This window comes from Heteronotia binoei, chromosome 1, assembly GCF_032191835.1.
Source record: "Heteronotia binoei isolate CCM8104 ecotype False Entrance Well chromosome 1, APGP_CSIRO_Hbin_v1, whole genome shotgun sequence".
Taxonomy (NCBI): Eukaryota; Metazoa; Chordata; class Lepidosauria; order Squamata; family Gekkonidae; genus Heteronotia; species Heteronotia binoei.
In genome coordinates this window covers 208,050,865-208,074,040 of record NC_083223.1, presented here as the reverse complement: position 1 = coordinate 208,074,040, position 23,176 = coordinate 208,050,865, and the positions used below count along the sequence as shown (strand labels likewise).

Below are 23,176 nucleotides of genomic sequence, written 5' to 3'. Positions count from 1 at the left end.
AACCTAGTCTGGCACTCTAACCACTACTTCATAACTATTATTGTGTACATAACTGTATTATATCTAAATAAAGCCTGTTGAGCTCAAGAGTAATAAAGTAGAAAACTGTTTGTTCAAACCTCTTGCAAAATGATGCTCACCACTCAATGGCAGGCTGGACAGAGGCCATTTGTTGCTATTCATTGTTCTCATCTCAGCACAGTGGCCCAGGTAAAAATCACAATAGAGACAAATGAGAGTACATGCCTGATTGGAAATTCGCCCACAGCGCTGAAGATCACTGCCAGGGGTCATGGCAATTGTGGTTGCAATGGCAGGAGGGGGACTGGTCTTCAGGCTGTTGCAAGTGCAGATGAGCTGAGAAAAAGCCTGCAGCAGGTCAATCCGGAGCTTGACAAACCCACATTGAAAGCTCAAAGGGTTCAGTGGTGTACTGGCAGCCTGAAAGGAAAAAACAAACAAGCAGAACTTGAAGTTAATTACCAAGGTAAAAACCACAACAGAAATTACCCAGGTAAAAGGTTTAGGTTAATTCAGTTTATATCCCTCCCTCCCCGCCAAAGCAAATGCCTGGTTGCATTTTGGTGAAGGACACCTGCTTTTACCATTTATATTCCAAAGAAAATCTCATTTCGATGTTCTCATTCTGGGACTTCCATAATGCTCTAAACTTGCCGCAGGGAGCATATACCCTGCCCGCATTATGATGTGACATAATCACCTATTCTGAGAGAAGAATGCACATCATGCATCTATGTAGGCTACTGCTCTGGGGACGTCTCCTGACCAGAGGCAGGTGCAACCAAACCAGCCACACAGGTAGAGCTCCAGCAGGGACAGGTAAGTCTAAGTATCTCTCTGCATCGAGAAAGATGGGAGCTGATGTGAAGTTGCACAGTTACTCTCATAAGAGAACAACTTGAGCAGCTTGAGAGCCCTTTTTGTTAGTTATTTCTTGCAGTACATGAGCTGCCTTCCCGTCACAATGTGTGTCAGGAGTCAATGTAATCATTTTTAGGACAAGAATTGAGAAGAAATGCACTGACATGTTCAGAGAACTGCAAGTTCCTTTTTGTGATTTTTTTGTTTGTACAAATTCATCAGGGCTTGATGTGCCCCAGCTATGGTGTTCAATAGCCAGCATGTGGCAACTTGAACACCATAGCTGGTGTGCAGAAATACAGCTAAGGAGATGGCCCTTCAGAACTGTGGGATCCAGGCTGTGAAGGGTTTTAAAAGTCATACCCAGCACTTTAAATTGGCCCTGGAAACAAAGGGCAGCCAAGGTAGCTGCTATGTTCTCATGGGCTAGCCCCTGACAATATAAGATGCAACTTTAGGATGTATTCAAGGGCAGCCCAATATAGAGCACACTATAGTAATCCAACCACGAGGTAACAAAAGCATGGATTATCATGGCTAAATAGGCTAAGAATCAGCACAGTTGGCAAATCAGATGCAGCAGACAGAATGCTCCTGGCCACTATGCCAACCCATTTGTCAAGCAGCAAGGCTGGGTCTATGAGCACCCAGACGCTCCTAACCCACTTTGTAAATGCCAGCTGCACTCCATCCAGATTAATATAATTAGGCACTGAGGCCCATATTGTTCAGTCCTCCCCTAGATTCTTCTGAAGCTTTATGTTTGAAATGAAATGATGTAACAGGCAACATTCATGAACAACACATAGGATTGTATACCTAATCAACAGTACTTTTTTCAAAGAACACCTTGGCAAAGCTGCACAGATGCCACTAACATAGCTAATAAACAAAGCTCTGCTATTTCCATTCCATTCAAAAGACAGAGCCAAAGGTACAGGAAAGAAGCAAAACAGTGTGTACTCAGTGAGAAGAACAAATTACACAGCCACCTTCCTAAAGTTTCAAAAAAGAGTGACTACTTAAGCCCTAGTAATAAAAAGCCTTCTCATCAGGTGCATAGATTGCAAAAGGCAAGCTGAAGCATCCATTTCCTTGCACCACGGTTTTCTATTCAAACTGGCACTATTTTAGTCACATTAAGCAATTAAATACATTTTCTGCTCTATATAAACCGAGCACTGTTTTACTTCTGCTTGCCTGAGCTGACAAATTGCCTTGTTCCGGCATCAGGAACGTCCACTCGCACGTGGTAACAACACAAGACAGCAGAATTTAAGCAGAAATGGTGAGTTAAATAGGTTTTGTACTTGACCTCACCTTTCCGGCACCCCAACTGACTTGCTCTGAACACACATTTTGATAACCTGCAACTTCTGTTACATAAAGACAAATTATGTATCACAGCTACACAGACTGCCCTTGAGGCAATTTTCTGCAGTTCGACTCCTTCCCTGAGAGGGAGGGAGGGAGAACAGATTTCCAACTCTTGCAAATGCCAAGCTATATTTGAATAGATGATGGTAATATTATATTCCAGAAGCTCACGAAATGGTACGTGGCAGTACCCTCATTTTATCCCATGACAGAGGTCGAAAAAAGACAGGAACTAGTCCAGGGTCAACCAAATGAGCTTTAAGACGGGGTGGGGATTTGAACCTCAGTCTCCCTGGCCCTAGTCCAACATCCTGTCTGCTACCCCACACTGGTGCACAACCCATATACTGAGTGAAACCTGGAGGGATTTTTTTTTTAAAAAAGTGCAAATTCAGTGTTCTCCATCAGATTCACTACCCTGCTGCAAATGTCTTCGCATATTTCAGATGTTTTCAAGAAGGCCAAGCTGTTAACTGGGGCACATTTTAGTGAGCAAATCTTGTGCAATGTATAAAGAACTATATTTGTTTCCAGTCTGTTTCCAGGTACAATTCTTGAGTCCTAATGTATTTAAGAGTCCACCTTACACCATACAAACTTGCCTGGCAGCAGATGTCATCAAAGCCCCTTCAACAGGCCAGATAGACTGCCATCTTCTGAAGGGAGGCAAGAACTTACTGGAGAAAAGATATTTTCCCTGGCTACTCCCCTCTCTCTCTCGGCTTGACTTTGCGAACGAAGATTTAAGAAAGGTGCAGTAGTCCACGTCTGCTGCAGACTCGCTGGTGGCTGACAAGACCAATGCGGGACAGGCAGGTCCGGCCACAGTGGCTGCAGGGAAAAGTCTGATTTGGGGTTGGTGCTGTAGCAGTACGATTCTTCCTCAATCTCCTTTTGCCTTAAGACCAGCTATGTGTGTGTTCTCAAAGGAAGAGACAGCCTGGTGGGTGGTGTGCCTCCATGCTTTGCGATCTGAGGCTAGGTCAGACCACTGGTGATGGTTAATGCAACAGGTGCCAAGGGATTTCTTCAAGGAGTCCTTGTACCTCTTCTTTGGTGACACTCTATTTCAATGGCCGGTGGAAAGTTCGCCATACAGAGCAATCTTGGGAAGGCGGTGGTTTTCCATCCTGGAGATATGCCCCGCCCAGTGCAGCTGTGTCTTCAACAGCAATGCCTCAATGCTTGTAACCTCCGCCCGCTTGAGGACTTCAGTGTTGGTCACAAAGTCACCCCAGTGGATGTTGAGGATGGTGCGAAGGCAGCGCTGATGAAAGTGCTCAAGGAGTCGCAGATGATGAAGGTATAAAACCCACGATTCAGAGCCGGAGATGAGGGATGTCATCACAACCGCTTTGTAAACATTGATCTTTGTGCCTTTTTTCAGATGCTTGTTGCTCCACACCCCTTTATGCAGTCGGCCAAATGCACAGTTTGCCTTTGCCAGTCTATTGTCAATCTTCTTGTCGATATTGGCGTCTGAGGAGATGATGGGAGTGGGAGACAAGTGCAGCATCATCAGCAAACAGTAGCACTCGGATAAGTTTTTCCATTGTCTTGGAGTGGGCCTTTAATCGCCTCAGGTTGAACAGGCTGCCATCGGTGCGATAGCGGATGAAGACACCATCGTCGTCCTCTATCTACTGCAGCTCTTTGAAGCATCATGCTAAAGAAGATCGTAAAGAGAGTTGGCGCAAGAACACAGCCTTGCTTTACACCTGTGCCTATTGGGAAGGGCTCCGAGAGATCGTTGTAGTGTCTAACTTGGCCTCGCTGGTCTTCATGTAGCTGGATGACCATACTGAGGAACCTTGGGGGACATCCTAAATGTTCCAAAATTTGCCACAGGCTATTCCTGCTAATGGTATCAAAAGCTTTGGTAAGGTTGACAAAAGTCACATATAGACCCTTGTTCTGTTCCCTGCATTTCCCTTGGAGCTGCCTGAGAACAAATACCATGTTGGTGGTGCTTCTGTTAGCTCTGAAGCCACACTGGCTCTCTGGGAGAAGTTCTTCTGCAATGGTGGGCACCAGTCTGTTCAGGAGTATTCTAGCAAGGATTTTGCCTGCGATGGAGAGCAGGGTTATCCCCCGGTAGTTGGAGCAGTCTGACTTTTCCCCTTTGTTCTTATGTAGAGTAATGATGATTGCATTGCGAAAGTCCTGTGGTAGTTTGCCTTGTTCCCAGCAGGTGACAAGTACTTTGTGAACTGTGCTATGTAGTACTATACCCCCATGCTTCCAGATCTCTGGTGGGATTCCATCAACTCCCGCTGCCTTGCCACTTTTCAGTTGCTTGATGGCTTTAACAGTCTCTTCTAGGGTGGGGATCTCATCCAACTCTGTTTTCACTGGTTGAAGTGGGGTGAGGTGGATTGCTGAATCTTGAACTACGCGATTGACACTGAAGAGAACCTGAAAATACTCCGACTACCGGTTCAGTATGGATGCCTTGTCTGCGAGGAGCACTTGGCCGTCTGCACTACGCAAGGGACTCTGAGCCTGATATGATGGACCATATACTGCCTTCAGGGCTTCGTAGAACCCTCTTAAATCACCAGTGCCTGCACACAGCTGGGTTCTCTCAGCAAGCTTGGTCCACCACTCGTTCTGAATGTCTCGAAGCTTGTGCTGGAGGTTGCTACATACAGCGCGAAAGGTTGCTTTTTTCCCGGGACAGGAGGGCTGAGCAAGATGTGCTTGGTAGGCAGATCTCTTTTTCGCCAGTAATTCTGGGATTTCTTGATTGTTCTCGTCAAACCAGTCCTTGTTCTTCCTTGTGGAGAACCCGAGGACTTCTTCAGAGGTCAACAGGATGGTAGTTTTTAGGTGTCCCCAGAGTGCTTCTGGAGAAGGATCTGTGAGGCAACTGGGGTCCTCAACTCTTGTCTGGAGTTTTGCCTGGAAGTCAGCTTTAACTTCGGCTGACTGAAGGCTGCCAACCTGAAACTTCCTCCGGGGGATACCGCCTCTCCTGGATGTAGATTTAAAGTGAAGACGGAGATTGCAGCTTACAAGACGATGATCCGTATGACATTCTGAACTGGGCAATACTCGGGTGTGTAAGACATCTCGAAGGTCTCTCTGGCGCACCAGAATGTAGTCAATAAGGTGCCAATGCTTGGACTGTGGGTGCATCCAGGTTGTCTTCAGACTGTTCTTCTGCTGGAAGATAGTGTTGGTAATGGTGAGCTGATGCTCCGTGCAGAATTCTAGCAGGAGGCGCCCGTTATCATTGCAGTTGCCAATGCCGTGTTTGCCAAGTACTCCTTTCTAGGCTTCCGAGTCTTTACCTACTCTGGCATTGAAGTCGCCAAGGATGATCACCTTGTCCTCTGTAGGGGTCTTCTGTACGAGGTAGCGTAGATCAGCATAGAACTTGTTCTTTTCTGCAGAATCTGCTTGAAGGGTTGGGGCATACACACTGAGAAGTGTGCTGCTTGTTTTGAAGTGGGAGGTGCATAGACATGATGCGATCTGAGTGACCTGTTGGCAGGTTTTCGAGTTTAGAGGCAATGGAATTCCTGACCATGAAGCCAACGCCAGAAAGGCGGCTCTCAGTCTTTGACTTTCCCGACCAGTAGAGGGTATAGCCAGCACCGTGTTCTTGAAGACTACCTTCCTCAGGGAAACGGACCTCACTGAGAGCTGCTATGTTGATATTCAACCTGAGAAGTTCGTGGGCAACTAGAGCAGAGCGTCGTTCAGGGCAACCACTGTCTACTGTGTCAAGCATGGTTCTGATGTTCCAACACGCAAGCTTTAGTCTTTGCACACTTTGTGAGGCAGGTGCATGCCTTTTCTTTGTTGTTATTTTTCAACCGCAAGTAAGGATGCCCGTTGACCGCGGCTAGCCAACTGGGGGGGGGGGAAGAAGAGCTTTATTTAGGCCACCTTTTCTAGGCCCCTCTCCATACGGAGCAAGCAGTGCTGTCCCTAGATAAGGCTGCTTGGTCGTTCAGGGTGCTGCCGAAAAATGCTTTCGTCTCCGGGTCAGCATCAGGCGACCAATACCCTGAACCGCCTACATGCAGGATCGGGACTGTGGCTTCCAGTGGCATCTTCCACCTGCCATTTCGCCCCTTGCCCATCGCTGCATGGCTTGGTATGTTGTGGGATGTGGATACCCTTCAGGCCTGCGCAGAGGAATTTTTAGGTGAGGCGCAGTGTGCAGTGTGCGCGGTACTGGCTCCACCCTTTCACCATGGGGTCATCTGCCATGGCCCAGTAAGCCGGGACACCAGGTGGTAGATGTTACATTAACGAGCTCCGTCTGCCCGGGCTTGATGTTAGAATTTTCTTTCTCTTGGCTGGTGAGGTTGGTGAGCCCAGCCTGCCCATCCGTTTATACCGCCGGACATTTGGTCGCACCATGACGTGGCAAACTCTGTGAAAAAGGGGGTGGGGGTGGGGACCAGCGAAAAGGTGTTGCCATGGATGCAATAATGTAGGAGAGGCCATTGCAGTGACCATCTGCCAGGCATAGCCAGACAATGTTCACGCAGCGTTCACTACACCGGGAAAGGAGAGGCGATGTATTGCGCGTGCACTTTCCCAGGGGGGGCAGGACGCCCAGAGGGAGCCCACCCCCCCAATCCCCCCGGCTGCTTCCCACTCCCCTACTAAATATGTTTACCTGGTTTCACTGCTGATACCTTTAGGCACCATCTGAAGACTTGTTCTGCTTTGTTTAAGTTTTTGGTTTTATGCTCCTCCCCCCATTTGCACTGAGATTTGTTTCATCTCTATGCCACTGTATTACTGGGTTAACTTCATGCCACTTGAATTAGTATTTTATTTATTCTGATATTGTTTTTATCATCATAGTAAACCATTTTAGACAGAAACATTTTTAAAGCCAACAAAACAATAAATCAAACAGGATGGACATCAGGCCTTCACTCCACTAACAACAAAGTGCCATCCAAGCACTCCTGATGCTCTTCTGTTATTGGAAGAAAAGCGCTGCTATTAGCATAATGAAGTCATAGCATCCAACCTCACACCTCCTGCACCCATTTCAAGAACAAGTGGTAGATTCAATTTCTCTCATTTTTGTAATTAGTTATGCCAGAATAAAGTTAGACATAATAGGAGTCAAAACCTGGCATCCAGAATATTCCAGATGATGATGATGATCACAACAATAACAATGCATAATTTATGTAACTGAAATACAAATTAGCTGCAACCCTTCAGCTGGCATTATATTTCTAACACACCAGGACATGTTGCCCTGCCTCATTAAATGGCAATTTACGCCTACTCCACCTCCCCAAAAATTGCAACATTTTATTCAATAACACACACAAAAAAACCCAGACTGTAGGAAGGTTCTCATTTTTACAAAAGGAAACTTTGACACTTTGTCAGTTAAACAAGGAATTCTGGATTGCTCAAGATACAGCCAGGAGCTTTTGCTATTGTTCCAACTCGCCTCCTCTGCATTCCATTAAAAAAAAAAGAACAAGCACAGGCATCAGAGCACTTCATCTTGTGTATCCACCCCTACTGTCAAGAGAGAGTGGTTTATCCCAGTATAGGTAGTTCCGTTCTCTATCGCTCATACTAACAACTCAGTAGGACAAGAAGTGATATGCCTTATTGTCAGAGTAAACCACTGCTGTACAGAAAGTGTTTCTGCATGCATGATTTGTTTTCCCAAGACCTCTGAAGAGTCAAAGAGCAACTGAAACAGGAAACTGTTTATCTAGAGACCATCAGGAAGAAAGAAGGAACAATTTACACTGACCGTTAAAGATGCTATTCCTTTGTGATATGATTTTAGAGACTCAGCAATGCATGAAAGTGCTGAACTGCAATCATCCTCTTGCAGCCCCGTTAGGCACTGCTCCGCATGGGAGAACTCCTTCAAACTGTTCAGCCAGAAGTAGAAGTGCTCAGAAGCCACTTGAGTCAGCAAGCTTTGATAGAGCTCTCTGGCCATGCCATGATTACCCTACAGAAGTCAAAAGGAAACGGAGACAGCCAGAGACAAAAAAAAAAAAAGCATGAAGAACTCTGTGTTTAAAAACAGTATAACAGTGAATAGCAGCACATCTGAAATAAAGCTTGTTTTTAAAACAGAAAAAGTACGGAATAAATCAGAGAAAGGATCTTCAAACTTTGTCCTGTCTGCCCTTCCATAACTCCTTTCCCCCACTGGAGTCTGAAACTGAGCCTCTCTTCAGGATAATTGCTCCAGTTAAGTTTCCAAAATGATACACAACACTCCTTGTTTCACATGCACAAGATAGAGGACCATTTTTATTTTCTTTATGGAAAAACAATCCCTTCTTAAGTAGCAATCTGCAACTTGCCAAGGCTTAAAAGGATAATGATGTTACCAGCCGTGAAAACCTGAAATCCTTAAAAGGATACATGCAATGCAAAATAAATATAAACAGGATAGTTCTATTCATGGAAGCTGAACATAGAGGCTCACTAAGGCTACAGAACAACCCTTTCCAGCATTTGGTAGCCAAAACTGTATTAAGTTTAGCACACTTTTACGTATTTTAATAGTGTTTAAAATTCTGCTTTTTCCTGGGATACAGCAACACCCCCCCAGTCCAGCATAGCAAAGATTACTTCCAGTAGAAATGCTAAGACTAGACCATAGTTAGGCTTTTTAAAAAGGTGTTGTTAGCGGTGTTATTTTACTCCCCCCCCGCCCCCCAAAAAATCCACATAATAACAGTCAACCAAATGACAAAGTATGTAAACTTTTGAATTCTCTAGAACTATTCTTGAGCTGAATACTATAAAAAAGGGAAAAGAAAAAGCTTCAGGAAATTGTGGTAAAGTCCTAGGAGTCTTTGTTAGATGTTAAATGCAGAGCTATTTCAAATATTGCTGGTATGTTACATCTAGCCTCTTTAAGCGAGAATCACAATCCTCGCAAAACACAAATTACAATTTTTGCAACATCCAGCCTGAAAAAGAATTCTGCAGAATTCAAAGTTCGCACAGCGTGATGTGTCATTTGGCTGGTCTCAATAAAAGGCATTTATGTGGACTATGTTCTGGGGTTTTTGACAGTTTGTGTTTTTTTTAAGTCTATCTCACATCCATAGTTCGTACATACCATTCTGGAAGCTTGTCTGGCTATCCTGTAAGCTGTCCACCCATTTGAGACATTTTCAAGTTGTTGCTTGATAACAGTTTTAACTTCAGAAGATAAAGTCTTTTGACTGGCAACAAATATCACAGTAGCAAGAGAGACCTAAAGAGAGAAACACTGAATATGACAAGGCTGAAACCTAGCAAAAAGCTCCCCACTAGTAGATTTTACTTATTCCTAACGCTATGTTATAAAGCGGCTGTCTTGCTACTTTGGGGGTGATCGAGTGCTGATAACTTTTGGATGACACTAGTAGATTTTACTAGTGTCATCCAAAAGTTATCAGCGCTCGATCACCCCAATGTAGCAAGACAGCCCCTTTATAACATAGCCTTAGGAATCATACTGAAGAACTTGAATGCACATTTTGATAATAAAAAGGTATTACATAGTTTTTGTTCTAGAGAGATAAACAGGATTTCAGACTTGGGCTAGTATATACAGTACTGAAATGGCTTTATATTGATTATAATTCTGAGGCTTATAAAGGATATCAAAAAGCAAAAATGTATTTAAGTAAACAGTTACAATAAATCATGGGAATAATTTGACTATAACAAAATATTGTTAACTCAAATAATAAGCGGTTTTAACCCTCAGAATCCATATGATTGTTATAAAGCCTCTAGCAAGTTCACGCCATAAGATCAAATCCAGGAAAGGCCTACATGGAAGGTGGCTGAAGTTCCTCTTTGTTTACCAAAAAGTAATTCTGGGAAAATCACACACAACTTAAGCATACTGGAGAAATGAGATAAAAGGAACATAGATGCCACAGAAGGGGATCAGGACAGAGGGAAACATGGACAAAGACCTGTAATTTATTAATCCAAACTCCACACCATGAGTCAAGAGATGGAAGAGAAAGTGATCCTGTAAAAATCCCAGGGCTGCCCTCTGTTTGGCAAGGTAGCAAAATAAGCACAGTGTCCATGTCAAACGAGTGCCACCTACAGGAAGGAAAGGCACTTAAGAACAACATAACAGTCTTGATATGTTTTAGGTTTGGGGGTTCAGACCCGAAGTTCTTTTGTTGGCTAAATAAGAAAAACAGGCTTGGTCACGTCACTCTCCTCTGTAAAGTTCAATAGTTTTCTTTCATCTTTTGAATAAAAATTTCTCACTTTAAATCATTCACTTCTTTGTATGTTTCACCACTTCTTCAGCTATATGCCCCCTATTCATTTTCTTGTGTCCTTAAGCCACACAATACTTTGGCCATCTTTCTTCTATTCCTTTCTTTTTAGCTATGTGACTATTTCTGAAAGTCTTTCTACCTAATGAAATTTATTCTGCTGCAGAAGATTTTCAAACCTTATCTTTTTTTCTCAGGCTTTCCTAGATTGATTTTCTTGCACAAAAAAGTCTCTCTCTCTTCTTTAGTTGAGCTTTTCAAATCTCTGTTCCTTCCATTTGCTTTTTTGTTGCATGTGCCTTATCTTTTGGACTGGAAGTTTTCAAGACAAGACCCTCCTGTTTTATAATTTATGAAGTGCCTAGAGTGTAGCAATAATAATGCCCCTCTTCCCATCATCACCACTCCGTTAATTTTAAAAAAGTATAACAAAAAAAGGCGGCAATGCAAATTAAGAGCAGCAGTTTATCTACTTCCCGTTCTGTCCGCTGATTGTGAGAAGTTAGATAACAGACAGAACATTCAAAACCAAGGCATCTATGGCAGTATTAGTCCTCCATATTTAAGCCTAAAGGCTGTTGAGGAATACTGCCTGCTCCTGAAATATGGGAGATGGTGCTCTTGATCCAGGAGCATACAGTTTCAATACTGTGGCAACAGTATTCCTAGAGACATCACAGAATGCATTTGACATCTAGCACCAAAAATCAGAACAAGGAACAATGACATTTTTAGTAATGTAAAGCAGCTATCCAAATACATTATGTGTCTCTCTGTAAGTGCTTGGACAAAAAGCACTTTCAAACAGAAATATTAGCCATGACTCAAACATGGCAAAGATGTATGTACAGTTGTTTTCTCAGAGTGCCCACTATGAAGGGAAGAGATGGGATAAATAAACCATGCTTCTCCCTATGTTTGCCAACAAAGCAAACTAACTGTTCTGTACCCACGGTCCAGTTTTAACTCGGTACATCAATAGTTTATAAAGTACTTAATCCAATTCCACACAGAGCTCAGAGCATATCAAGAACACATCCAGGCTGCATCACCTTACCAGCAGCTCTTGCTGCTTATCAGAGGCAGATCGGCCAATCACTTTATAAAGGTCCATCAGATCTCCCAGCATTCCATCTCCTAAGACAGGTAATTGCATGGCAATGGCTGCCAGGCAATGGCACATGAGAATCCTGGCAGCATCTTGTGCGCTGTGCAGCTGTGTCAACAACGATTCCACAATAGATTGGCTCAGATGGGGACGACACTTTGCCAGCTTCACCATGCAAGTGAGAGCAATCTGCATTAAAACAAACAGCACTGTTTTAGCATCTGCCACCTTTCAAAAGATTCATATTTTTTCCCTTCCACTGCAAGAAGCTACAAAATAAAAGCTAAAGAAATGTTGCGCAAGCACATAAAAATTCAGTGATATTCTGCCAAAGCATATGTAGGAAGATTTCAGAGAACCAATTATTTTACTGTAATGAGTTACTGAGACACACAAAGTTCTCAAAGAAACAGCCTGCCAGGCTTCTGGAGAATATTTAGAACCAAGTCACATTTAACTGAGTCTGACAAAGGAGTCTAGTACTGAAGTCCTACACAGTTAACATAGTTGATTTAAACAGGATTAAACTGAACTAACTCTGTATAGAGTTGCTTTACTAGTCCCATCTACACTATACTCCTCCACTTGCTGACAATTTATAAGCAATTTATAGGCAAATAAGAGGGGGGGGGCGCGGAAAGGTTATTTTTATCAATGTACTGAACACCTAAACTATATGAACAACATGTTAGCATACCTTAAAAATACTAAAGAACACTTAGGCTAATAGAAGGCATTACCTTCTCTGCTTGTTGACCCTCACGCATACAGCAATCCATTTCTTTGCTGTTCAGACTAAGCAAACAGGCTTAATAAGAAAGTTCTTTTGAAGGCAGAGCTTAAATATCCTCACAGATATCTGATTGCTGTTCTGGCCGTTCTTTAGCAAGAACTCGAATGCAGCAACACGCAGGCCAAAATTCTTCTCTGACATTTCCCCAAATCCCATGTTCAGACTCGTTGAGCTTTTGAGTTCAGACATTGGTCAGAGTACATTCCATATGGGTTGGGTATTTAGATTGCTATTTTTAAAAAAAAATTAATGCAAAAGATAACTAGCAGACAGTTCATCAGACCAGAAACAAAGTGGCTCAGAGAAGAACAAAAAAGATATTTACCTTTAAAGTTGCTTGGGCACCTGGACTGCCATCTTGGCTACAAAGAACAAGGAGGGATTCAAGTCCAAAGACTGCATCTTGCTCCAATGGCAAAAGATCTAGAAAAAAAATTTTATCCCTAATTTGCTAGCACCAGCATTATTATGATACTCAAAACCGTTAAAGAAAACATAATCTATCATCAGTTTGCCTTGTTCCAGTAGCGCAGCACGGAGAATCTCAAAATTAAGCAAGTTCAAATGTACAATGACAGCAAATGGAACATAAGAACGTAAGAGAAGCCATGTTGGATCAGGCCAATGGCCCATCCAGTCCAACACTCTGTGTCACACAGTGGCAAAAAAATTATATATATATACAAACACACACATACACACACTGTGGCTAATAGCCACTGATGGACCTCTGTTCCATATTTTTATCTAACCCCCTCTTGAAGCTGTCTATGCTTATAGCCGCCACCACCTCCTTTGGGTGAAGAAGTACTTCATTTTATCCATTTTAACCTGACTACTCAGCAATTTCATTGAATGCCCATGAGTTCTTGTATTGTGAGAAAGGCAGAAAAGTACTTCTTTCTCTACTTTTTCCATCCCATGCATTATCTTGTAAACCTCTATCATGTCACCCCGCAGTCAACATTTCTCCAAGCTAAAGAGCCCCAAGCGTTTTAACCTTTCTTCATAGGGAAAATGTTCCAATCCTTTAATCATTCTAGTTGCCCTTTTCAGGACTTTTTCCAATGCTATAATATCCTTTTTGAGGTGCGGTGATCAGAATTGCATACAGTATTCCAAATGAGACCACACCGTCGATTTATACAGGGGCATTATGATACTGGCTGATTTGTTTTCAATTCCCTTCCTGATAATTCCCAGCAAGGCGTTGGTCTTTTTTTATTGCAATCGCACACTGTCTTGACATTTTCAGTGAGTTATCTACCACGACCCCAAGATCTCTCTCTTGGTCATTTTCTGCCAGTTCATAACCCATCAACTTGTATTTGTAGCTGGGATTTTTGGCCCCAATGTGCATTACTTTGCACTTGGCCACATTGAACCGCATCTGCCACGTTGACGCCCACTCATCCAGCCTCAACAGATCCCTTTGGAGTTCCTCACAATCCTCTCTGGTTCTCACCACCCTGAACAATTTAGTGTCATCCGCAAACTTGGCCACTTTACTGCTCACTCCCAACTCCAAATCATTTATGAACAAGTTAAAGAGCATGGGACCCAGTACTGAGCCCTGCGGCACCCCACTGCTTACCGTCCTCCACTGCGAAGACTGCCCATTTATACTCACTCTTTGCTTCCTATTAATTACCCAGTTTTTGATCCACAAGAGGACCTGTCCTTTTACTCCATGACTCTCAAACTTTCTAAGGAGCCTTTGATGAGGAACTTTATCAAAAGCTTTCTGGAAGTCAAGGTAAACAACATCTATTGGGTCTCCTTTGTCCACATGTTTGTTCACCCCCTCAAAGAACTGTAACAGGTTAGTGAGGCAAGATCTTCCCTTACAGAACCCATGCTGAGTCTTCCTCAATAACCCGTGTTCATCAATGTGCCTACTCATTCTGTCCTTGATAATGCTTTCTACCAACTTTCCCAGTATTGAAGTCTAATTTCCCGGATCTCCTCTGGAACCCTTTTTAAAGATGGGGGTGACATTTGCTACCTTCCAGTCCTCAGGAACGGAGGCAGATTTCAATGAAAGATTACATATTTTTATCAGAAGATCCACAAGTTCAACTTTGAGTTCTTTCAGAATTCTTGGATGTATGCCATCTGGACCTGGTGACATATTAGCTTTTAATTCGTCTATCAGTTGTAGGACCTCCTCTCTTGTCACCTCAATCTGTCACAGGCCTTTCAACACCCCTTCCAAAATTAGTGGTTCTGGAGCGGGCAAAAAGTTCTCATCTTCCACAGTGAAGACAGAGGCAAAAAATGCATTCAGCTTCTCAGCCATTTCCCTATCCTCCTTCAGTAATCCTTTGACCCCTTGGTCATCCAAGGGCCCCACTGCCTCCCTGGCTGGTTGCCTGCTTCTAATATATTTGAAGAAATTTCTATTGTTGGTCTTTATGTTTTTTGCAATATGCTCCTCATAGTCCCTTTTGCCTGCCTGATCACAGTCGTGCATTTGATTTGCCACAGCCTGTGTTCCCTTTTATTAATCTCACTTGGACTAGCTTACCACATCTTAAAGAAGTCCTTCTTGCCTTTTACAGCTTCCATTACTTCGTTTGTTAACCATGCAGGCCTTCTCTTATACCTGTTTGTGCGGGGGGGCGTGGCGTCGCACGCATAGGGAATGGACGCCTGAAAACAGAGCTCCTTACTTACCCCTGCCAAATCCACTTAAGCAAGCGCCCAGCGTTGTTGTTTGTTTTCTTTTTTTTCTTTAATTAGTATGGGAACAGTAGATGGTCAAAAGCCCAGATCAAAAAGAAATTCAAGGAACTCTGTTAAAGACTATTTTCCAAAAAAGCCCAAGGCTAAGGCCTCAGGAAAAGCAAGCAGCCCTGCAAGCAAGATGGCGTCGGGAGAAGGGGAAAACACAGCAGCAGACCTAGCTTCATTTCGTTCTGAGGTAATGGAGGCTTTTCAAAAACTGGAAAAAAGTATGACTGACAAAATATCTGCCATGATCCAGCCCCTTTCTGCTCAATTGGAGGGTTTCAAAACGTCCTTAGAGAAGGTGGCAGAGACGGCAGATAGTGCTTTTAACATGGCTTGTGCAGTGCAGGAGGACACTCAATATTTTTATAAAAGAGATGAATTGGCCACTGATAAAATTATTGCACTTGAGAACCAACTGAAAATGGGGAATATTAAAATTCGCGGGCTCCCCGAGAACTCTGCCTCTCCCTCTGACCTAAAATCTCTTATAGCCTCCTGGCTATCAAAGGCATTGGGTTTTTCTGAATCTGATCTTTGTGCCCTGGAGGCTGCATATAGAATTGGCCCTTTGCGCAGACAGAAAACTTCGTTGCCTAGGGACATTTTAGTCCGTTTCTCTTCTGCCTCAGTTAAATCCAAGCTGCTGCAAAAAGCCCAGGCTATAAATCCACTTCTGCTAGGAGATTACAACATCCAAATTCTACAGGATTTGTCTTCTGAAACCTTGCAAAGGCGGAAAATTTTGAAGCCAATTATAGAAATCCTGAACAGGGAAAACATCAGATATCGATGGGTTGCTTCGTACAAGCTGCAAGTTACTGTACAGGATCGGTCGTTTGTCGCTGGAGGCCTTGACTCAGGCCTAAGCATGCTCAGTGATTTGAATCTTCCTGTTCCCACCGGCCTTATAGAAGCAGCCTCTCATGCTCACTCAATAACTTCAGACACTAGATGGCGTCGTGTGCCTATGAACCGTCCTGATCGGCCTGTTTCTCCTAGAAGCTAAACGCTGGAACTGTTGCTATGCAGAAATCTTCCCCTTTTTTTGTGGATTCTTGACGTCCCTTTTTTTTTTTTCCTGACATATAAGCTTTGCCTACTGAACTGCTGACTTATAAGCTTTGCCTACGTGTAACTCTGTCACGGCTTAGAAATATGCTGATGATTGTTCGTGCCTATGAAGCAATGTTTATATACGAAATTGGGGGGTTCCCCCCCCCTTTTTTTGGTTATTTATATCTTTTGAACACAATGTTATGAATGTGAGGGAGTTATTAATTCAAATCAACTCATTAAAGGAAATCTTCTTGGTTGATTGGGTATGCATGATTGGAAGAATGGGGTGACTTGGAATATATGGTTTGAGTAGGAGCTGGAATGGGGAGGCTGGGTGTTGAGTGAGGGAGTGGGAGAGAGGGAGGGAGAGAGAGAGAGTGAGGGGGGGTAGATCAGAGTGAGAAACTTGAATAGTATGATTAGGGTTTTATATCAATATATTTCTTTCTACTATGAGTTAATGAATTGTCAGGACCTTTTCCCTTCCTGTGTGAATTGTTGAATGGAAATGAATCTGTGAGACAGAGGGTGGGTAGGGAATGTATGTGTGTGTCAGTTTGTGCCTTATGCTACTATGAAGGTTTGGAAACTTGTTTCCCTCACCATCATATCTCCCTACATAGGCTTATAAGTGGCTGAAGGATAGTTGGTGGGGAGTGTTTGGGGAGACCAGTATTTAATAGTGTTCATAGTTCTGTTTAAAGTTTCATTGTATTTTTATCATAGTGTCTTAAGTCTTACAATAACTTTGTGATCGAGATCTGATGCTGTTACACATGGTATATTAGTTTGCCTGTAATTATCTTTAATTCACTAACCTGAGTTGGTAAAAGGCACAGGTTTTATTATATGTGGCTTTCTAGGCATTTTAGCCTTGACTCGATCAGCTTTGTTTGGCCTTTCATTATAAACTTTCTATACATTCGGCTCTGTTATTCTGTTTATAAATTTTATTTTTGCTGGGTTGATAGCGTTAAATATAAGCATTTTTGGCAGAGAGGGAGAATGGAGAACTTCAGTTTTTTTAATTAGCTCCATTTGGTAGTTGTTGCTAGTTGTGTGGTGTCTTCAGTAACGAAGACTTCCGCTTCAAATTTATCCTTTTAAGTAAATAGTTGTTGTTTTCCCAAGTTTGGGTTAACAGAGTTGGAGGGTGAGTTAGTGGCTAGTGTCTGTTAATGCTAGATCACTGGTGTTGGTTATGGTTTTTTGTTTGTGTTACGGGCAGCATAACTGCATTGAATTATTATGGATTTAGTTGGAAGTTTTTTAAAGCCTTTGATCTGAAATCTGTCCTCATACCTTTGAAATTTGATCTACAGGATTCGCCTCTAGCTATCCTGGTGGCACCTGGGTTCAAAGCTATGAATTGCAATAATTTTGATAACCTTGGTTATTTCCTCTTTCAATTATGGCAGAGTGCCACTTGAAATTTCTATCTCTAAACTGTAATGGGCTAAATAATTTAATTAAGAAAAAATGGGTTGCCTCTGCCATCTCTCGTCAGAAACCAGATATAGTTTTTTTGCAAGAAACTCACCTTAAGGGTAACCAGCCCAAGGTCTTCCAGTCAAAATTTTTTGCTCATCAATTTCAAGCTTACGGTTCTTCCAAAGCAAGAGGTGTGGCCATCTTAATAGGTAAATCAGTCCAATTCACTTTTGAAAATTCCTCAATTGACCCTAGGGGTCGGTATATTTTTATCAATGGGGTCTTTAATGGTAGCCCTTATACTCTGGCATCGGTGTATGCTCCAAATGATGGACAAATTGCATTTATTAAAGATACGTTGTCACAACTTCAAACTTTTCATAAAGGGCCCATTATTTTGGGAGGAGATCTCAACTATGTTGTCAATCCTTCTTTAGATAGATCTCAAAAAAGCCTGCTACCTCTATCTGCCAATAAATGGTCTCAATCAAAAGATTCGAATGGCCAAAATGATTTAGCTCAAATTTTTCAATCCTATAATCTGTCAGACATTTGGAGAAGCAGGCATCCAAAAGAAAGAGACTATACCTTCTTTTCTTCTCGTCATCAAACTTATTCCAGAATAGATTTTCTTTTAGTTTCGGATTCTATTTCTAACCTTTTTTTTAAAGTAGACATTGGCCCAATGATTTGGTCTGATCATGCATGGTTGGAAGGTTATATGTCAGGAATCACTGAAAGATCTTTTTCTTTTAATTGAAGATTGGATAGTAAACTTCTGTCTATGAAATCGGTTACAGATTCCATTGAAAAAGACATTAAAGAATTTTTTCAATTCAATACTGAGTGTGGAGTACCTCAGCATATAGTTTGGGACTCGTTTAAAGCTGTAATTCGTGGCAGATTTTTGGCTATTGCCTCTTCGTATAAAAAAGAAAAAGACAAAATTAGATCTGATTTGGTTGCCAACATTACCAAATTGGAAGAGAAATTTAAAAAATTTGGTAGCAAAAAAACTTATTCAAAACTTCTTATAGAAAGGAAAAAATTAGAATCTTTTGACGTCTCCAAGATTCAAAAACAAATGGCTTATATAAAACAAAAATATTGGTTTCGAACTCCTCAATCCCTTAAACTCCTATTATGGAAGGTTAAAAAGAGAATATCCTCAATGGCTATTTCTTCCATTTGTTCTAAATCTGGTACCTTGAAACATTCCACTAAGGATATTGTAGGAGTTTTTAAAAAATACTATTCATCTCTATATTCCTCCCAGCATCCAGCATCAGACCTTATTTCATCTTTTTTAGACACTCACTCAGTTATTAAGCCTGTTTCTCCTGAGGTTAAATCCCTTTTGGACAAACCTTTTACTGCACTTGAAATACAGGAGACTATCAAGTCTATGAAATCCAATAAATCTCCAGGCCGAGATGGCTTTATACCAGAATTTTATAATTTTTTTAATACTTCGTTGGCTCCCATCTTGGCGGACGCCTGTTATCAGTTTGTACAGTCTGGTTCTTTTCCAGTTACTTGGTCACAGGCAAAAATCATTCTTCTACCAAAGAAAGACAAAGACTTGCTAGACCCTAGTTCATACAGGCCGATATCGCTCCTTAATTGTGATTACAAGATTTTTACAGCAGCCCTGGTGGCTAGGCTTAATACTTTTATAGGGAACTACATTCATCCTGACCAATCGGGCTTTATCCCACACCGTGAGTTAACGGACAATACTAGAATGGTCCTTGATGTTATTCAATACTGCCGGAAATTTAATATTGAGTCTTCTTTTATCTTGTCTATTGATTTTGAAAAAGCCTTTGATTCCGTTGAAGTTCCTTATCTTACAACCTTACTGCAGAAAATGAATTTTGGCCTGAATTTTCTGAAGATAATCCATTCTTTATATAAGTCGCCTTCTGCTATTCTTTCTATTAATAATTTGGATTCTGAAGAATTTAATCTTTTCAGAGGGACGAGGCAAGGTTGCCCCTTGTCTCCTCTGCTTTTTGCAATCGCAATTGAACCTCTTGCTAATGCTATCCGTAATACCAATATTATTGCTGGTATCCCTATTAGAAAGAAACAAATTAAGGTGTCTTTGCTTGCAGATGACCTAGTGCTTTTTGTTACAAAACCTAAGACTTCTTTACCAGCTGTCTTTGATTTATTATCTGTATTTTCTTCTATATCGGGTCTTCGAGTAAACCCATCTAAAACCATTCTTTATCCCATCACAATTTCAGATGCTCTCCAAGATTCCATCTACTCAAATTATCACTTCAAAAAAATGGATAGATATTGGACATATTTGGGGATCAATATACCTTTAAAATTGGGAGATTTTTTTAAAGTCAATCATCATTTATTGATTAAGGACATTCTTACTATGCAAAAGAATAAAAATTCTTCACTCATTCCCTGGAACGAAAAAATTCAGATTATTAAATCTTTTATTTTTCCCAAATTTCTGTTTTTATTTCGAGCCATTCCTATTCTTATTCCTGAGGATTTATTTGTGGGTTGGGGTCGTTCGTTCTTAAAGATACATTTGGAACAAGGGCTTATCTAGAATAGGGTATGCAACTCTTATTCGTTCTAAATCCTCAGGTGGTCTGGCTCTTCCGGATCTGCATAAATTTTATGAAGCTGCCATTTTAGGAGGCCTTGTCAGATACCATGATGCTGATTTAAATTCAGGCTGGAAGGTCCTAGAAGATACCTATCTAAATAACAAATCGTTTCAATCTACATTATGGGAATTTCCAAAGAAGAGACCTCCTAATATCTCCTCCAACATTTTCCTTAAAGCTATTTTTCAGATTTGGGACAAACGCCGCCTCTCTTTAGCCCCTCCTATGTCTCCACTATCTCATTTTATGGATGTTTCTTGGTTTCAACCGGGGTTTTTTTACAAGTCTTTTCCAATTTGGAAAAAATATAATCTTTATAGGTTTGTGGATATTTTGTCCAATGGAAAAGTGCTCGACAAAAAATCTTTAGAAGAGAAAACTGGTGGGACAAAAATCCCATGGTTTGAATACTTGCAAACTAACAACTTGGTGACATCACTCTCAAAGAAATACAATTTCAATCGACCTCTTACTTTCTTTGAATCCTTGCTACAATCTCCTTTTTTAAAGCGGAAGGGACTGATTTCATTTATCTATAAGGGTTTGCTAGACATTGATGATGTTGATTTGTTATCCTATCAAGAAATTTGGCAAAGGAATAGTTCAATTAATTTTCAGGAGGATGTTTGGCAACAAATCTGGTCATCTCCTTCGTTTGTTTCAAAATCACTGAATATACAATTACAAACTCAAAAAATTTTGTTCCGGTGGTATTTAACACCTCAGAGATTAAGCCATATGGCGATAAATCAATCCTCCAAATGTTGGAAAAATTGTGGAGAGGTGGGCACATTTATACACTGCTGGTGGTCTTGCCCGAGGGTGCAGTCATTTTGGGCAGTAATTGTGGCAAAAATCAAGGATATCACGGGCTATAGTTTACCCTTAAGATTAGAACTCATTTTGCTTGACTGTTGGAAAGGTATTTCTATTACTTCTCTCAATAAATCCCTGATATCCCTGTTACTAGCTGCTGCTAAAATGGTGTTAGCCCAATTTTGGAAATCTCCCAATATTCCTCCAGTTAAAGCCTGGTATGCTAAAATCTGGGAGGTTTATGCTATGGACAAGATAGCAGATAGTTTATGCAATATAAATAATTCAGAAGGTAAAGATTCTCTGATGTACAAGTGGCTTCCATTTCTTAAATTTTCTTTTAGTCCTGTAGATCAGATGCGTACATGTATTCCTGGTAGATATTATGACATTATTAATTTGATGTAATTAACATATGGACAGAGTACTTATTTTTTAATTCAGCTGCCAAGTATGTATGTATGTGTGAATGTATGTATGTGTTGTTTTGTTTGTATTTTGTGTATATATATATATATTTTGTTTTCTGCTGGTATGCTATGCTTATACACAAAGAATGATTGCAGATACAGTCATTGATTGCTTTATTTGTATGTTTACTAAATTCAATAAAAAAGTTTTTGGACAAAAAAAAAAAAACCTGTTTGTGCCTTTCCTAACTTGTGGTATATATTTTATGAGCTTCTAGGATTGTAGTTTTAAATAGCCTCCAAGCTTCCCCAAGGGTTTTGACTGTATTTACCTTTTCTTTTAGTTTCCTCTTCACATGCCTCCTCATCTCAGAGAATTTACCCCTTTTAAAGTTAAACGTGGTTGTGCTGGTCTTTTGGGGCAACTCTCCATTTATACAAATGGTGAAATCAATAACGTTATGGTCACTGCTCCCAAGGGGTGCGATCACTTTTACATCTCTCACCAAGTCTTGGGCATTACTTGGGATCAAATCCAGGATTGCCCCACCCCTGGTAGGTTCTGAGACCATCTGCTCCATAGCACAGTCATTAAGAGCATCTAGAAACTCAATCTCTTTCTCTCGACCAGAACACATATTAACCCAATCAATCTGCGGGTAGTTAAAATCACCTATTACGACAGTTTTTACGTTTAGTCACTATTTTTAATCCTTCCATATTATAATCATCTTCTATCTTTTGATTTGGTGGGCGATAACAAACTCCCATAGTTAAATTTCCTTTTGGGCCCTCTATTTCAACCCAAAGCATTTCTAGAAGGGAATCTAATTCTCTGACCTCAGTCTTACTGGACTGTATACCCTCTCTGACATACAGAGCCACCCCACCTCCAACCCTTCCCTCCCTATCCTTCCGACATAACTTATATCCAGGAATCACCGTGTCCCAGATTCTCCTCATTCCACCAAGTTTCTGAAATTCCCACAATGTCTTTGTTTTCTCCCAACACTAAACATTCCAACTCACCAATTTTACTTCAAATACTTCTAGCATTTGCATACAAACATCTATAATTTCCCAGGCAAGCTAGGCCCGCAACCTTCCTCCTGTTGCCTTGAGACTTTGGCAGACAGTCCATACTGTTTGTCACCATCTCAGTGGACAACTCTGATCCATTACCCGATAGAAAAGTAACAACTAACCCATCATCTCTATGAGATGAGTCCTCCCGAACCAGAGACATATCATCTCCTGTCGGCTTTTCCCCAAGATTTAGTTTAAAAACTGCTCTGCCACTTTTTTGATTTTAAGCGCCAGCAGCCTGGTTCCATCTGGGGACAAGCGGAGACCGTCTCTTTTGTACAGTTCCCGTTTGTTCCAGAAAGCACCCCAGTGCCTAACAAACTTAAACCCTTCCTCCCTACACCATCGTCTCATCCACACATTGAGACTTCTAATTTGTGCCTGTCTCTCCAGCCCTGCACGTGGAACAGGTAGCACTTCTGAGAAGGCTACCTTGGAGGTCCTGGCCTTAAGTCTCCCGCCTAGCAGCCTAAATTTTTCCTCCAAGACCTCACAACTGCATTTCCCCACATCGTTGGTGCCAACATGTACAACGACCACTGGCTCCTCCCCAGCATTGTCTATCAGCCTATCTACTACACACATAA

At 41.6% G+C, this 23,176-nt stretch overlaps 1 protein-coding gene across 1 annotated transcript in view; it reads right to left on the bottom strand.

Moving 5' to 3' along the window:
* Positions 1-23,176, bottom strand: part of INTS7 (integrator complex subunit 7) — a 75,609-nt gene that overhangs the window by 14,067 nt on the left and 38,366 nt on the right. Inside the window, exons 10-14 of the mRNA XM_060247084.1 lie at positions 12,744-12,841; positions 11,575-11,814; positions 9,347-9,484; positions 8,012-8,218; positions 247-441 (exon numbers count right to left, since the gene is read on the bottom strand). Of these exons, the coding sequence (XP_060103067.1) occupies positions 247-441; positions 8,012-8,218; positions 9,347-9,484; positions 11,575-11,814; positions 12,744-12,841 (878 nt within the window). The remainder of the gene's footprint in view (positions 1-246; positions 442-8,011; positions 8,219-9,346; positions 9,485-11,574; positions 11,815-12,743; positions 12,842-23,176) is intronic.